Source organism: Triticum dicoccoides, chromosome 2B (genome assembly GCF_002162155.2).
Source record: "Triticum dicoccoides isolate Atlit2015 ecotype Zavitan chromosome 2B, WEW_v2.0, whole genome shotgun sequence".
Taxonomy (NCBI): domain Eukaryota; kingdom Viridiplantae; phylum Streptophyta; class Magnoliopsida; order Poales; family Poaceae; genus Triticum; species Triticum dicoccoides.
The window spans coordinates 112,733,323-112,748,359 of NC_041383.1; the positions used below are offsets into that span (position 1 = coordinate 112,733,323).

The 15,037-nt window shown below is 44.2% G+C and overlaps 2 protein-coding genes across 4 annotated transcripts; both read left to right on the forward strand.

Annotated features, from left to right (window-relative positions):
* The first annotated feature begins 242 nt into the window (after positions 1-242).
* On the forward strand, positions 243-2,843 carry LOC119362444 (60S ribosomal protein L19-1-like). Of its 2 annotated transcripts, none has more exons than XM_037627661.1 (5): positions 243-410; positions 1,650-1,772; positions 1,859-2,172; positions 2,463-2,509; positions 2,600-2,843. In XM_037627661.1, exons 1-5 carry the CDS (start codon positions 299-301, stop codon positions 2,622-2,624), a joined length of 621 nt encoding a protein of 206 aa, XP_037483558.1. In that variant the 5' UTR covers positions 243-298; the 3' UTR covers positions 2,625-2,843. The 2 variants fall into 2 exon arrangements, with proteins under 2 accessions (XP_037483558.1, XP_037483559.1); XM_037627662.1 differs by having other exon boundaries at positions 1,859-2,170; positions 2,460-2,509.
* A 410-nt stretch (positions 2,844-3,253) lies between these two features.
* On the forward strand, positions 3,254-7,833 carry LOC119367287. Of its 2 annotated transcripts, none has more exons than XM_037632844.1 (3): positions 3,254-3,586; positions 6,735-6,850; positions 7,018-7,833. In XM_037632844.1, the coding sequence occupies exons 1-3, from the start codon at positions 3,299-3,301 to the stop codon at positions 7,121-7,123; spliced, it is 510 nt and encodes a 169-aa protein (XP_037488741.1). In that variant the 5' UTR covers positions 3,254-3,298; the 3' UTR covers positions 7,124-7,833. The 2 variants fall into 2 exon arrangements, with proteins under 2 accessions (XP_037488741.1, XP_037488740.1); XM_037632843.1 differs by having other exon boundaries at positions 7,474-7,833.
* The last annotated feature ends 7,204 nt before the right edge of the window (positions 7,834-15,037 follow it).

Here is a 15,037-nt window from a genome sequence, read left to right on the forward strand (position 1 = left end):
TCACAAGTTTCTCAGAGACACGTGGTTTCATAACAAAGGAAAGTCGGACATCGCTGTTTTTTTCTTTTCTTTTTGTGAAGAGGATATCGCTTATCCTCTCTGACTGAACGGGCCAACCAACTATAACCGGCCGTAGGCCCAAGAGGCAGAGCGAAGCGAGCCATACAGCAAAGGCCCGGCCCAACTCTCGGGCCAGGGAAACCCTAATCCCCCCAGAGCTATAAGGCGCCGCCAGCGCCGCATTTCCCATACCCTAGCGCCACAACCAGACGGGAGGAGGAGGAGAGCGGCGGCGAAGATGGTGTCGCTGAAGCTGCAGAAGCGCCTGGCCTCGAGCGTCCTCAAGTGCGGCAAGGGCAAGGTCTGGCTCGACCCCAATGAGGTCAACGAGATCTCCATGGCCAACTCCCGTAAGCGCCTCCCCCTCTTCCCCACCCCTATCCTCGATTGTTTCGCGTGTTTCGTAGATCTGTGGCCGAGGCGGCGACCCGCGAGGTTTTAGGTTGTTCGAGGCGGGCAGAGCGCTGCTCGCTTGTGCTGCGCCTGCTCATAGATCGGACGAACAGCCTCGTGTTGCCGGGATGAGTGTTCTTCGGGTGGCTGAGTATTTAGACGAAACATCATATAGCTGACCACTCTATGGGTTTGATTTTTTGCTGAGCTACCGTGATAGCTATGTGACTGTGATGTGCCACTTTGACGGTGTTTCAGATAGCGGATGAATCGGCGATTCATGTAGATGCTTCGTTTAGATTAAGTCTCCACGCATGCTCTCAACTTATGTCGCGTAGTTTACGCATCTCGCAGTGTATAAGTGTTAAATTTACTGTCTTGTATGCGTAAATTGCTGAATTTGATGGTACGAATCCATGTTGGTACAAGTCGAGCTTAATGTAATTGTTTGTGCACACAGTTTCAATATTAGGGGGGTCTCTTCATGTGATGAATGGGTTTCCTCTCTGGGGCACTGGTAAACTGCAAAACATGTACAACAAGAGTTCGAACCTAGTTTAAGAAATCCTGCTTGCACTTGTAAAGCCTACTAACCTATCCATATTTCAAGTCGAGTCACAAGGAACATGTTCCTCCATTAGTTTGTTCTGATGTTCCTTTACCTTTGCGTGCAATGACTTCTAATGATGAAGCTGGTTTCAGTGTTCATTTATCTTCATGTGCACTAACAGAATACACCATTATTGGATTATACTGAACTGAACAGGTTGCTCTGTTAGCCAAACCATGATAACTCCACTTAAATGTTTTATCCAGTGGCAGAGTTGCTGCTTTAGGTGTTACTTTACCTTTGTAATTCATGTACCAGCAGTCTTGTCTGTTAAGGTTCAATTGTTGCTTTGTTTTGTGAATGTTAAATCTCGTGGACCTAGCTCCTTATGCTGTTCCTTAGTTTGTATTAATAAATATGTAGTTCACATGCACTTAAATGTCAGGATATTGCAGTCAAATCCATTCTTCTGCTTTATGTTGTTTGTTTATAATATGCCGTTCTGTTTGTTTTAACTCTTGCTTGTGTGTAATTTGTATCTGTACTGTTGTTTCAATCCATTGTTGCCCTTCATTCTTCAATATGCTGTGTCTATTGATTCATGACTGAGGATAACTGTGAATTATTGTTTGATTAATACTTGCAGGGCAGAACATCCGGAAGCTGGTAAAGGATGGTTTCATCATCAGGAAGCCTCAGAAGATCCACTCCAGGTCTCGTGCAAGGAGGGCACATGAGGCCAAGCAGAAGGGCCGTCACTCTGGATATGGTTAGTAGCTGCAACTTTAACTGGCATGATAGTATTCATTTTTGTAGATATTTGTGTTGTAACCTGTGATTCTGCTCTCTGCACAGGTAAGCGTAGGGGTACCAGGGAGGCTAGGCTCCCCACCAAGATCCTGTGGATGCGGAGGATGCGCGTCCTGAGGCGCCTTCTGCGCAAGTACCGTGAGGCCAAGAAGATCGACAAGCACATGTACCATGACATGTACCTGAAGGTCAAAGGTAACATGTTCAAGAACAAGAGGGTCCTCATGGAGAGTATCCACAAGTCCAAGGCTGAGAAGGCAAGAGAGAAGACCCTCTCTGACCAGTTTGAGGCCAAGCGCGCCAAGAGCAAGGCAAGCAGGGAGAGGAAGATTGCCAGGAGGGAGGAGAGATTGGCCCAGGTAAGATGATGTTTTCATTCGAGCCCTGCCTATTTCCTCGTATAGTTAGATTTGGTGCTGCACTATATTTGTACTGAAGTACATAATGTTTACACATGTCACCTGAGGAATTATCATTTGTAGCATCTTCATCTTCATCTTTTACCCTTATCATAGTGGGACTTGTACTGGGTGACATTTGTCTGTTGATCTTAGATAACAGATTTCAATGATTAAATTTGCTACTAATGTTTAACTAGAGTCTTTTCTTGTTAGCACAATTTGTCTGACTTGTACTATTTGGCAAACAGGGCCCGAGAGATCATGCACCAGCACCAGCGGCTGCAGCTCCAGCTGCGTAAGCATCTCCATCTGAAATCTATCTTCACATGGTTCTTGTGCTTCGTTCCGTTTATCTTACCTTCTCCAATTTGCATTGTGTTCACAGGGCACCAAAGAAGGCCAAGAAGTGAAGGTCTGACATGAAGCTTTAGCTTTCTGGTACTATGAAGGGTTAGCCTAATTTTGGAACATCAGAAGTTCAGAACTGTTTCCTGTCCAATATCTTGTTTGTGTCAGCGTGTCAGATACCTTAAATATCATATCGTGTTTGTTCTGTTGGATGCAGAGTTTGTTAAAACATTTGGGTTCACGGTATTATATTATGCTTTTGAACCTAGTTAAACACATTCTGTGCGTGCAAATTTCCGTGCTGTGATGATTAATTCGTCGTGGTAATTCTGGACCTACTGTGATGGTAATTTTGCCTGGGACGTTCACAGTTTCTCTGGAGGGTTGATACTTTAGGTTGAGGATTTTGTCATATTATGTGGATATAAATAAATTCGAGCCTGAGATCATCTACAGTTGGAGATGACCCGCTGCTCTTGCGTCAACATAGTCCACTCAGTGTTTGTATTGAAATTGGATCGTAATCCATGATATATGGAATATATACCACAAAGATGGGAGTGTATTTGGTCTCAGGCTAGTCAGAAATCAAATTGCTTGGAGGATACTTTTGTAATTTACTCCTCAGCCTTTCGGCCGGCGCCGCCTGCGCAGCTCCACGCCGCTTGGGTCTCCTCTCCCTCCCCCGTGGTTCCTCTCCCTCCCCAGCGCTGGCGCCCTCTCCCTTGCGAGTAAAATGCGAATTGCCCCCTCTGGCACTTCGATCTGCAGCGGTGCTGCTTCTGCCGGTCGCCTGCACGGGGCTGCTGCTGCTGGTCGTCACGTGAGGAGCACGTCTCCTGTAGCCGCGGCTACCTGGCCACACAGCAGCGGCGACAGGATGGTGGCAGCAAAGGGGCGACGAGCTCTAGCGCCCGCTCTAGGACTCCACACCGCCAAGGTGGCGAGCTCCTCCGTCCGCTCTAGGACTCCACCGCCAAGGGGGCACGCCCTTGCATCCGGGAGGTGCTCGAGCTTGTCAAAGGTGCCCCTCCCCCTTCCCCCTCTGGATCTAATTTGCTGGTGAATTGCAAGTCCAAGTCACTGTCTTTGAGCAAGATTACAGATTTCTGATAATTATACTAAATCTTGAAGTGTACTGTCAACTGAATTTATTGACAGAGTTCATATTTAGACTGAATGTTTACTACTCCTGTCAATAACATATTGAATATTTAGACAATTTAATCTTGAAGTATAAATTGAATGTTTAGACAGAGTTCTTATTCATGTCTAATTGTATTGACAGAGTTCAATGTACTCCCGTCAATAGAATCAAAACTGACTTATTACCTTTCCATATGAACTTTACTGAAAAAATCAATTAAATTCAGTCAAATACCCCTTATACTTCATGCTCAAGATGTTTTTTTGCAGAAAATGCTGCCATACCCAAGTTTTTTTGCTGAAAATACTCCATGTTCAAGTTGAATGCATCCAAAAAGTTTGTGTTGTCAGTGAGGGACTGGAGAAAATGTGTTCTCAAATTTATTTACCGTAGATCCAGTAGAGCAAATTGTGTTGGCAAATTCGTTCACTGTAGATCCAGTAGAAAAAAATGTTCACTATATCAAACCAGAAAGATCTATCATCCAGGGAGTTGACTTCGACATGACAGTTCTTGCTCAACCTAGGAAGTATTTCTAGCTTTTATTGAAATTTTGCACCTCGGTCTCTCATACAGCTGACTGTTTGAAAAGTTTATAGCAAAATAAAGAAACACCAAGGCGTCTCAGTCTTTGTAAACAGTAGTGTACATTTCATTATAATTTTCAGTTTAGCGGTTAGCACAGCTAGCACCAGGATACATGTCAGCATAAAAGCATGTCAAGCCAACCTCTGTTGAAGAGAAAAGGCATGACAGTGCAGAAGCATGTCTCCTTAAGTTTATGAAGTCAACTTCAGATGATAAATTCTCTCAAAAAAATTAGATGATAAACCACTGTATTGCACATTTTCATACTCAAAATTAATCCAAATCAATTCAAATAATTCTCGAATTCCTCTTCCACACCCTGTATCAGTTCCTGGATGTTTGTAGGCGACCTGCAGTCGGTTAGAGACTGGAGAGAGTTATGGAAGCAGAGGTACAAACAATTGAAGTCAGGGCTATTTGGGGGCTGTTGTAGCAATCGGATGTCAAGATCAGTTTGTTCCACAACTTCTCGAAAAGCTACATCATTGGGAAGGACACGAGGCTTTGCGTTATCCTGTTGGATGAATATTGTTGCTCCCTCATCATCGTCAGGCCACTTATCCTAAATTGCTGGATAACCTTATTGATGAGATAAACTCTGCACACGGGCCTGGTTACTTTCACTGATGTCAACACTTTTGTTCCCTTTGCTCTGTTCTGACTTGTCCGCACCGCCTCACTCTCTTCGATGAATGCCCAAATCCCGATCTTCCCATCAAATGTTAGCTCCCCCTCATTGTTATATCGAGGCCTGACCACAACTGTTAGGAACATTACCTTCCCAATGCTGTTAGTGTTTGACACGGTGCGCTTGGGTGAGGCTCTCCTGGAAGTACATAGTAACTATTCTTCACTCTCGTCATGTTAAACCACTTTTCATCGATGTGAACCATATTGGTCATTGGTTTGAACATAGCCCGAGAAGTTGAGATCCAATTGTCATTGAGCATGGACATGCAAAATTTCAATCTCGCAAGCTTGTTCTCTGTCTTGAGATGAGGCTTCACAATGCTTGTGATGCAGTTGAGCTCATTCAACTGGAACCTCTTATGTAGGGTCGATCGGGCCACACCTAGAGACCGTGCCAGAGATCGAATTGTCCTTCTTCTATTCAGTGGGATTGTTGAGGTCCTCGCTAGACCCAACTCCTTTCTCTTTCGACCAGTTCTTCTTGGCTTCTTGCTTGAGACATCTACTTCTTTGCCCCCGGCAATCTGATTTTTGGCGTCTTCCTAGATTCTTTCAACAGATCGTACACTTATGTTCAACAGGGTTGAGACTAGCAGCTTGTCGTCTGGTTGAATAGATCCATCTCTCAGCTCGATTACTAGCAAGGCGAAGTAAACACCATGCCTCTCCTTATCTGACAATTCTCGTCTTTATTGTTTACCTGCTACATCTTCTTCATCTCCTTGAGCTTGTTCATCTTCTTGAAGTATCCAATTCATAACTTCATCCTCTTCCTCTTCATCTTCTTGAGGCATCCAGTTCATAGCTTCATCTTCCTCCTCTTGAGGCATCAAGTTCAAATCCATAGCTCCATTCTCTACCTCTTGAGGTTCTTTCTCTCCAGGGATCCAATTCAAATTAATACCTTCATCCTCTTCCTCTTGAGGCATCATGTTCAAATCCATAGCTCCATTCTCCGCCTCTTGAGGTTCTTCCTCTCCAGGGATCCAATTCAAATTAATATCTTCATCCTCTTCCTCTTGAGGCATCATGTTCAAATCCATACTCCTACTATCAATGACAAAAGATGAGTATACCATAGCAAGAATATATACACACAAAAAAGGACTGCTACAGTTTTTATAACATCACAACAGTGCTTACTCAAGACTTACTCAAATTAATTCAACTGGTTCTACAAATTTGCATTTATTGAGTTATGCATCTACAGAATAGCAGTCATAATTTGCATTTACTTTATCAGCAAATTATCAACAGATCATGGAGTAGTTAGCATATTGATTCAAATCCATAGGTTGTATCTTCAGCTTAATGAAAACTTTAGACTTGCTTGCACAATTGATCATCACAATTCAAAAAATGGATGTGGAGGATTTTAGAAAGTGTCATTTGTAATCAGTGTGCTATCTTTTGAGTTGCTGTTTATGGTGGGAAAAAGAAAAGAATGTAGCTTAATCCTGCTATACACACTTTGCTCTAACCACTTCTACTCATAACTATTTGAAACATTATTCACTGTAGCCTCAGTTAACTGAATTTTCTGAAGCCATTTTCCTGCTCACAAGTTGACAGAAAACTGTTTGAAACAAATTTTGACACAAGTTAACTTCTCAAACAGCAGAAAACTGTTTGAAACAGCAGAATGAATGGACCATATATTTCACCTACCTTCTGTCATTCAGTTAAAATTGGGCAGAATGAAATTGTGTTATAATGTTTTTCATCTTATCCATGTGCATTTTCGCAGTGCCCGCCGTTCCGATTAAGTTATCGCGGCCTAGGTGAACCATTATGTTTTGCTGCATTTGGCCCATTGGCGACGTCAGCATTCCACTTCTCAAACAGCTGCAGAAGCATTTCAAGGTACGCTCTAGAGCAACTAGTTGTCTACTGTAGTTCTCAACTATCGTGTGCATAGTCAGCACTTGAGAGTGTTGAGGGATGGGGGCTCTATCTTTAATTTCTCTACAAAACTGTAAGGACTCGTTCATAGCTACACAGTTTCTTTTGAAAATGTTGGAATTTGTCAGCGGGACTGCGCTCCTCCCTATCACCAAAACAGTCATAGCTTCATCCATCCTTGTTGGGTTGACAACTACCCTGATACTCTTCTGCAACCACTTTCATCAGGTATGAAATGAACCCCCTCTGACATAAAAGATCGACGCGGTAATTTTATCACTATGAAATGATCATTAGCTGACGAAATTGAAGCAACAAAATCTTCCTGAATTAACAAAACATGATTAACAAAAGGTGCAGGTTTCCAAAATCTTCCTGACAAAATCTTCCTGACAAAACATGATTAACATGATTAACAAAAATGAACCCCTTCTTTCTGACAAAATCTTCCTGTATGTTTCCAAAATTAACAAAATCTCATTTCCTGATTTAATGTTTCCATTATTAACATGATTGAATGTTTCCAGAATTAACAAAATCTTCCTGATTGAATGTTTCCAAATCAAACATTACCAATTTTGCAGGACTACCTACCTAGCAGCAGCAGCAGAGGCTGTGCGAGTTCGTTTGGTCGAGTCAGAAATACCAGTTGCAGGTGGTCGATGCAGCAGCAGCAGTAAAAGGCGTCGATGGCGAGGAAGGAGCCGGCGAGGAAAGACTACCTCAGCAGCACAGTCGACGAGGAAGGAGCCGGCAGGGAAGGAAAGGCTGCGCGCATGCATCGCTGCAGTGAAGGGAATAGGATCAATGCGTGCGCGCATTGCCTTGTTATGCTTGATAGTGTATACTATTCTATAATACTTAAACATTTTCTTGTTAATGTGCTTTTTTATTTGTTGGTTTTGATGCAGCATGAAAATTAGTTTTGTTGGCAATAATCTATCTTAAGTGGTCTAATAGAGGTGTGCATGCAACACTATTAAAATCCTGTATGCGCTCACAAAGAGTCTTATCTGCTGATCATTTTGCTAATTGGTTGGTTACTACTTATTCATTTCATTTTTTGCATGTCTATAAAATAACATACATATTGAATGAATTTGTTTATGATCATAAAGGTATTGCGTATGCTAGGGTGTTTGAAAAGGATAGTTTTATTGCATAAAGTAATCGATACATATTACACAAGGGAAGTGCTATTTTTATATTGCATGCTAAGTTTGAGTTTGGTGAATTTTCGGCATATCATCTATGTAGTATATAAATTTTTATGTACAGATATTTTATCTTGTTCACTTTGGACCCTGCACAAGCGGGAGCTACATGCACCAGGTTGCCCTTTTTTCAATTAATAGTTGTTTGAGTTGTGGCCGCATTTCAAGCTCGATCGACTTGTACCGTCGGAAAAAAAAGAAATAGAGGATAATATGTGTGCCATGAGAAATTCAAAATCTATTTGATATCGTGAACATTTTCTCATGAACATTTGCCAAATCACAATCATTTTTTGAAATTGTGAAGAGTTTTTTGAAATCATGATACTTTTTAAATTCACCAATATTTTTTGGAGTCATGAAAAAAAATTAGAAACCATATATTTTTAAATTCATGAAGATTTCAATAAAAGTCATCTTCTCTACTACCTAAAAGAAACGGAGTGTTCCGTTTCCCCTCTTACGTTCCCCGCTCTCGTCCAACCCTCTCGTACGACCCTCTCCCCTCCAGCGAATTTTTTTCTCCCTCCATCGGTTTTATCCTCGTCTGGCCGGACAAACCGTCATATACGTTCGTCTTACCTCTTGTCCACCACATGGAAACCAAGCAGTCTTTCCTTTAATTCGTGGCGAAAGAGAGTAGCGTAATTATAGGGTTCTCGGATTAAAAGGGAATCGGATCAATGCGTGCGCGCATGCATCGCTGCAGTGAAGGAAAGGCATTAATTAACGCTCGCTAATTACTGCATGTATAACGGTATTGGATCTCTCAAATTTTTTTTTATCTCGAAGCAATCCTACCAAATCCAAATCAATAAAATTCCATTCTCCAGGAAAACCGACATCTTCGGCCGCGACGGCGCAGCAGGATGGCGATCGATCAGGAGGAAGACAACAACAACACGTCGCAGGGCCAAGGAGAATACACGGCGGCCGCCGGAGCCCTCTCTACCTACAGATTCACCAATTAATCTCTCCACATGAACCCTCTCTTAATTGATTTAATAGCCCTTCTAGGAATCGCCGTGGAATTACCTGTTTGCTCACATAACACCGCATGTCCCGCCCTGCAGGCGCAACGAGGCGGAGGAGGATCTCCTGGAAGAGCTTGGCAACACCAGAGGCGTTGTGAGGAGACGCAAGGTGCCGGTGGTGTGTGCGTTGCTGGTGGTGCTCGGTGAGGACGAGTGCCGAGAGGAGCTGAGCAGGACGCACAAGTGCGCTGCCAATGTCTTCCGCACCTGCACCCCATGGTACACTCCTATTTTTTGCTGTGTTGTCAATCTCCACGACCAGGGACGTAGTAATCCCTCTGCATGTTGTGCCCCTTCCACTGTTTTGATCTAATCTATCCGTGTAGGTCATTGATCTCCCAACGGCTGACGGGCGGGCCGTGCCCAGATCCACTTCTCGTCATTTGGTCAATCACATAATTGTTTTCCTCTACTTGTATTCCACCTTTTGGTTGTAATTCAATTTAGGATCAGCAATATCTACGCAATTAATTTCAAACTTTGGATCATGTCGGCATGTCAGTCACACTCTAATAAGTGTTCATCTTTAATTTCCTACCCTATAGTGGGCAATATAATTTGCTCTATGTGCATGAACATTGTAAATTAATTTGGATTAGTACGTATAGTGGTTGAAGGATGCTAATCCATGTTCTTGAAACTTGCATTTGGTCGACCTGTATTACAACTTGTACTGTAATCAGCACAGAATTATATGGCTGCATTACATTTCTTTCCATTGGAACACACGATTTATGTTGATCATGCAATTGTCGTCTTTATTTTTCTGTTTTGTGCAGTTTGATGGAAGAGCTTTGTACAGAACCGGAGATTAGGAGGAATGGACATACAAGAAACAATCCAGAAAGATTCCCTAGGAAAGCAAAAATTGTTTACTGGTCTGTGTAGGTTCATTTAGGAAATTCGATGATTGTTATAATATGAATTTTACATCCGCTCCAAGAAAAAGTGTTGTTTCTACTTACATCCATTTTGGTGTGATAAATAATGGTTCTGAACATGCTTTCTCATTCTACCATGGAGACACTTTTCACTTTGTGATACCTTGGATACAGTCTCTTTCCTGGGAAGAAGTGATGTTTTGATATGTCAAATATTATTTTCAGGTGCCCCCAACTATCAAGTTGGTATTGAATGGAGAAATGCCACCTTATTTAAGAAGTAACTATAAAATGTAGCTTATATTTATTTATTTCATCATGACTTTCTCAGTGTAACCTAAACGTCTCATCTTGGAAATTATTGGTGATATTTTTGTATCTGTTGCAACATAAAAATCGATTGAATTTTTTGGAACAACTGTAAAAAGTCGAAAAAATTATCAAATACCATATAATGTATTATTGAGCTTTGTGTTTCCACACACTTGGTAGATGGAAGAATGGGTGACATTATGCAACGTGGTTACTGAAGTTGGTGGAAAGAATGTTGTGGTCACTGTTGTGCCTCCAATGAAACTACATTTAAGTGCCTTCAGGAACTAATTAAGTGCCTTCCTGGTGATGCTTAAGTTAACCAATATGGATGTGAGTAATCACTATTAGATTTCGCTACATTGTTTATGTCATAATTGATTCACTATTTGTTCTAACTTTGATGTTGCATGTATGTGGGTTTGTCTGAAGAGCTGTCAGCAAGGTGTATGCTTCGATGTTGTTTGATGTGCATGAGAAATTAGAAGGCGGTATTTGTTCATAAGATTGGTGTTTATCATTAAAATATTTATGCCCCGTTGCAACTCACGGACAATGTCCTAGTTGTTTTTAAAATTAGGAGGTGTTTTTTGCAAAACAGCAACTGTACTGCGCCCACGACAATAATTTCGGGATGGAGGGAGTATCAAAATCGATACCAAAATGTACAATCCAATTTCTCGATTTAGTAGAGGCCCAAAAAGTATATATTTTAGACTTTTGAATTAAAAAGGAGGGTCCTTGCCTATATCCTGGAGTATCATGTAAACCTTTTGGGTTTGAAACGTGGAGAGACGTACTGGGGTCTGAATCCTTCCCTTTCCGCTTCCTTGGATCATCTGGGATTTCTGAATCAGAAAGAATGCTGCACGGCCAAATTGCCGCGCGCTGTCACCAAACCTATCCGAGAGAACACGACGGCACAACGTAAACGCGAACGATATCTTGTACCGCCGATAGACGAGACAGGGCAGTGCACTTTTCATGCCAATTTAAAACCCGGACCCATCTGGTCACCTCATACGATCTCGCTCTGCCGTGTCGCCGGACATGAACGGCATTGCTCCTGCCTCCGCCCCCGCCCCCGCTCCGGCCGCCCCCTCGTGGCACCACGTCGGCAGGACCCTCTCCGGCGCCGGCGCTACGGGCCTGACTGCCGCCGGCACGGTGCTCCTACTCCTCTACCTCGCGGGCCGCTTCGTCTGGGTGTACAACAAGGAGGTGGCCGCCGCGAACGCGCCCGGCGCACGGGTCGACTCGGCCGCCCCGGTCCGCGTCGTCGTGGTCCCGCGGCCCCTCCGCAGCGCCGCGCCGCCGGTGTCGCAGCTCCCGGCGTTCGTGCGCGGCGGGGAGGGCCACCGGGGCGCGCCGGAGGAGTGCGCGGTGTGCCTCTCGGAGTTCGCGGAGCGGGAGGCCGGGCGGCGGCTGCCGGGGTGCGGCCACGGGTTCCACGAGGCGTGCATCGCGGCGTGGCTCCGGCTCAACTCGACGTGTCCCCTCTGCCGCGCCGCCGTGGCGTCGCCCGGGTGAATGCAAACAAGGCGAGGAGGGGCGACGGCCGTGGTCCGCATGGTGCGCAACGTACGTGTGCATGTAGAATTGGAGTAGATGTAGATAGACGTCGTTCGAAGCCAGCTTGGGCGTTTGTCTCCGTTCTGGGGCATATTCGCATATCCGGCCGCAGCGCTTGCAAGGCACATATATTTCTCTTGCGTGACATGTGTATAGTTGATCCATTAGTTGGTACTCCTTTCTTTTTTTTTTCGGGAAAAACTTTCAATCTATTCATCTTCAATCATGGTAGTACAACGAATACTAGAAATAATAAAAATTACGTCCAGATCCGTAGACCACCTAGCGACGACTACAAGCACTGAAGCGAGCCGAAGGCGCGTCGCTGTCATCGCCCCTCCCTCGCCGGAGCCGGGCAAACCTTGTTGTAGTAGACAGTCGGGAAGTTGTCGTGCTAAGGCCCCGTAGAACCAACGCACCAGAACAGCAACCGCCGCGGATGAAGAGTGTAGATCAAAAGGATCCAACCTGAAAACACACGAACGAAGACGAACGACGAACAGATCCGAGCAAATCCACCAAAGGCAGATCCGCCGGAGACACAACTCCACACGCCCACCAACGATGCAAGACGCATCACCGGAACGGGGGCTAGGCGGGGAGACCTTTATTCCATCTTCAGGGAGCCGCCACCGTCTCGCCTTCCTGAGCAAGACACAAATCCTAACAAAGCTCGAAAAAAGATCTAAAAACGGAGGCCTCCCACCGGCAAGGGCCGAGATCCACTCCGCCTCCATGGCCGTAGAGCCACCGGAGACGGGATGGACCGGCACCGGCGCCGGTGGGAGGCACAGCACAGCACAGATATGACATGTACATTTGGTCGTTTTAGAAAAATGCAAGCATATGGTTAGTTTGTGTCTCATTGCACACACCACGATTGCAATGCTATTCTTTTTGGACAAAGGGTATCATTAACATTGAGAGCAATGCGCATGAGTAATTTTACAATCGTTCATCTGTAGATTACCTAGCTTTAAAAGCACTGGACTTAGATCCTCTTGAATGGAGTATCTGGATGCAGACTTGTGAGAGCAAGATCCTCTGTAGACAAAGTTCATGTTGATATGATAAACCTGAACTTGAAAATCGTTGGTGACTTGGAAGAATGTAGCTAGATCGGGCTCGGATAAGATGACCGGGGCTAAGTGCAAGGTGAACTGGCAAATAGTGTGTCATCCTTGTGAATACGGCGGTCTCGGGATGCTCAACACTGAAAAATTTGCACATGCCTTGCGGTTAAGATAGCCATGATATGAGTGGAAGGAGCCAAACAAGCTATGGGTGGGGCTTGGTAACCCATGCACCGCGGATTACCTTAATTTCTTCTATGCCTCCACCATGATCACTGTGGAGAATGGCGCCAAAACGCCATTTTGGGACTCACCTTGGTTGGTTGGGTGCAAACCTAAGGACATTGCCACGTTAATATTTGATGCCTCGAGGAGAACGAATTGAAAAGTGTGCGAGGCCCTAAAAGGGAATGCTTGGATTCTAAAGATCAAACTTGGCACGGTCATCACTGGTACCCATGTCTGGCAATTCTTAACCCTTTGGATACTCGTGAACGACTTTCATCTTGATGAACAAATCGCGGATGACATCGTTTGGAAGCACTCAAATGATGGACTTTACTCGGCAACTACCGCTTACAAGGCTCAATTCCTTGGGTTGACTCTTTCCTCGATGGATTTCATAGTTTGGAAGGTTTTACGCCACCAAAAGTAAAATTCTTCTCTTGGTTGGCTTTATAAGATCGTATTTGAATCTTTGATAAGTTGGAGAAACGTGGTTGGCTCAATTGCCGCCTATGCCAACTTTGCAAAAAAGAGCAAAAAATGGGTGCTCACCTTTTCTTGAAGTGCCATTACACTATTAGGCTTTGGAGGTTGATTATTAAGAAACTGGGTCTTACACACATGGACACCTCCAATTGTTACTTAGAGGAGTCCGTCAAGGACCAGTGAGATAAGAGAACTGGGCATGCAAAATCTCAATAAGCGAGTGATGGCCTCCCTTACCATGCTCGTTTCTTGAACCGTTTGAAACGAGAAAAACCGCTTTTACCATGCTCGTTTCTTGAACCGTTTGAAACGAGAAAAACATTCGCTCTTCGGCCCATGCTCGTTTCTAAACCATTTGGAACGAGAGAAACACTTAGGTGAGGTAAAGTTTTGGGTCATTGCGGGTGCTAAGAAACTAGGGAACATTATATCACGAGAGTAATTATGCTCGTTTCTAAACCATTTGGAACGAGAGAAACACTTAGGTGAGGCAAAGTTTTGAGTCATTGCGGGTGCTAAGAAACTAGAGAACATTATATCACGAGAGTAATTAGCTTTGGGTCATTGCGGGTGCTAAGAAACTGGGGAACATTGTATCGCACATGTCGTGTATTTTGCCTCTGTTTAAAAAAAAAATGTTCCTGCAAGCTGCAGCTTGAGCTAGACTTGATTGTCAACATAGAATGTGATTTCCCTGTCATCTGAGCGGCCGTTTGTAGAGCAAGAGCTTCTTTTTGTAATGGTGAATTCCACTACTATTCCTGCTGCTGATACGTGAAGTGTTTGGAGAAGACCATGTATCTTGTGTGGGTTCAGCTGCTCCTGCACTGTGTTGTTGTTTCATCCACTTCACTCTGTTTTTGTCGTGAAGTGGAATCTGCTTTTGAAATCTGTTCTTGGCTTTGAGCAAGATATTCTGTTTTAATGTACCAGGGGTAAAAGAACAAAGCATCTTTAGAACAAGGGCAAGTGAAACTGCACAGAGGAGTATGTACCTGCCCTCATGCCTGTTGGGAGTGCTTTTCGAAGAATTCTCCAGCCGAACGTTTGAACTCTAGGAACCATACCTTTTTCTTGCCAAATTTGGTTCAGAAGAGTTGAGGCAGCAAACCACCCTGAAAGCTGAAGCTGACCTTAGGTCGATGGGTTTTACAGAGATCAAGGCGCAGATGTGAACTGGTCGAGATGGACGACGGGCCATGACCCGGAATTTACACACTTGCAGTTGCAAAATGAAATTGACATCAAGCAACATATTTACATTCGCTGGCACGCTTTATTCAGAGGCACCGCTTCTATCAGCCTTCTGTATTTTACACGATCGTGGCGACCTATTTTACACTCCCGCTCC

What these genes read in the sequence shown, in the direction of transcription:
- LOC119367287 (XM_037632843.1), top strand. Translation starts at nt 3,299, where the DNA reads ATGCGAATTGCCCCCTCTGGCACTTCGATCTGCAGCGGTGCTGCTTCT. An exon ending in GGTGCTCGAGCTTGTCAAAG is followed by an intron (nt 3,587 to 6,734) that starts GTGCCCCTCCCC and finishes GCATTTTCGCAG; the next exon opens with TGCCCGCCGTTCCGATTAAG. An exon ending in AGCTGCAGAAGCATTTCAAG is followed by an intron (nt 6,851 to 7,473) that starts GTACGCTCTAGA and finishes CCAATTTTGCAG; the next exon opens with GACTACCTACCTAGCAGCAG.
- LOC119362444 (XM_037627662.1), top strand. Translation starts at nt 299, where the DNA reads ATGGTGTCGCTGAAGCTGCAGAAGCGCCTGGCCTCGAGCGTCCTCAAG. An exon ending in GATCTCCATGGCCAACTCCC is followed by an intron (nt 411 to 1,649) that starts GTAAGCGCCTCC and finishes TAATACTTGCAG; the next exon opens with GGCAGAACATCCGGAAGCTG. An exon ending in GGGCCGTCACTCTGGATATG is followed by an intron (nt 1,773 to 1,858) that starts GTTAGTAGCTGC and finishes CTCTCTGCACAG; the next exon opens with GTAAGCGTAGGGGTACCAGG.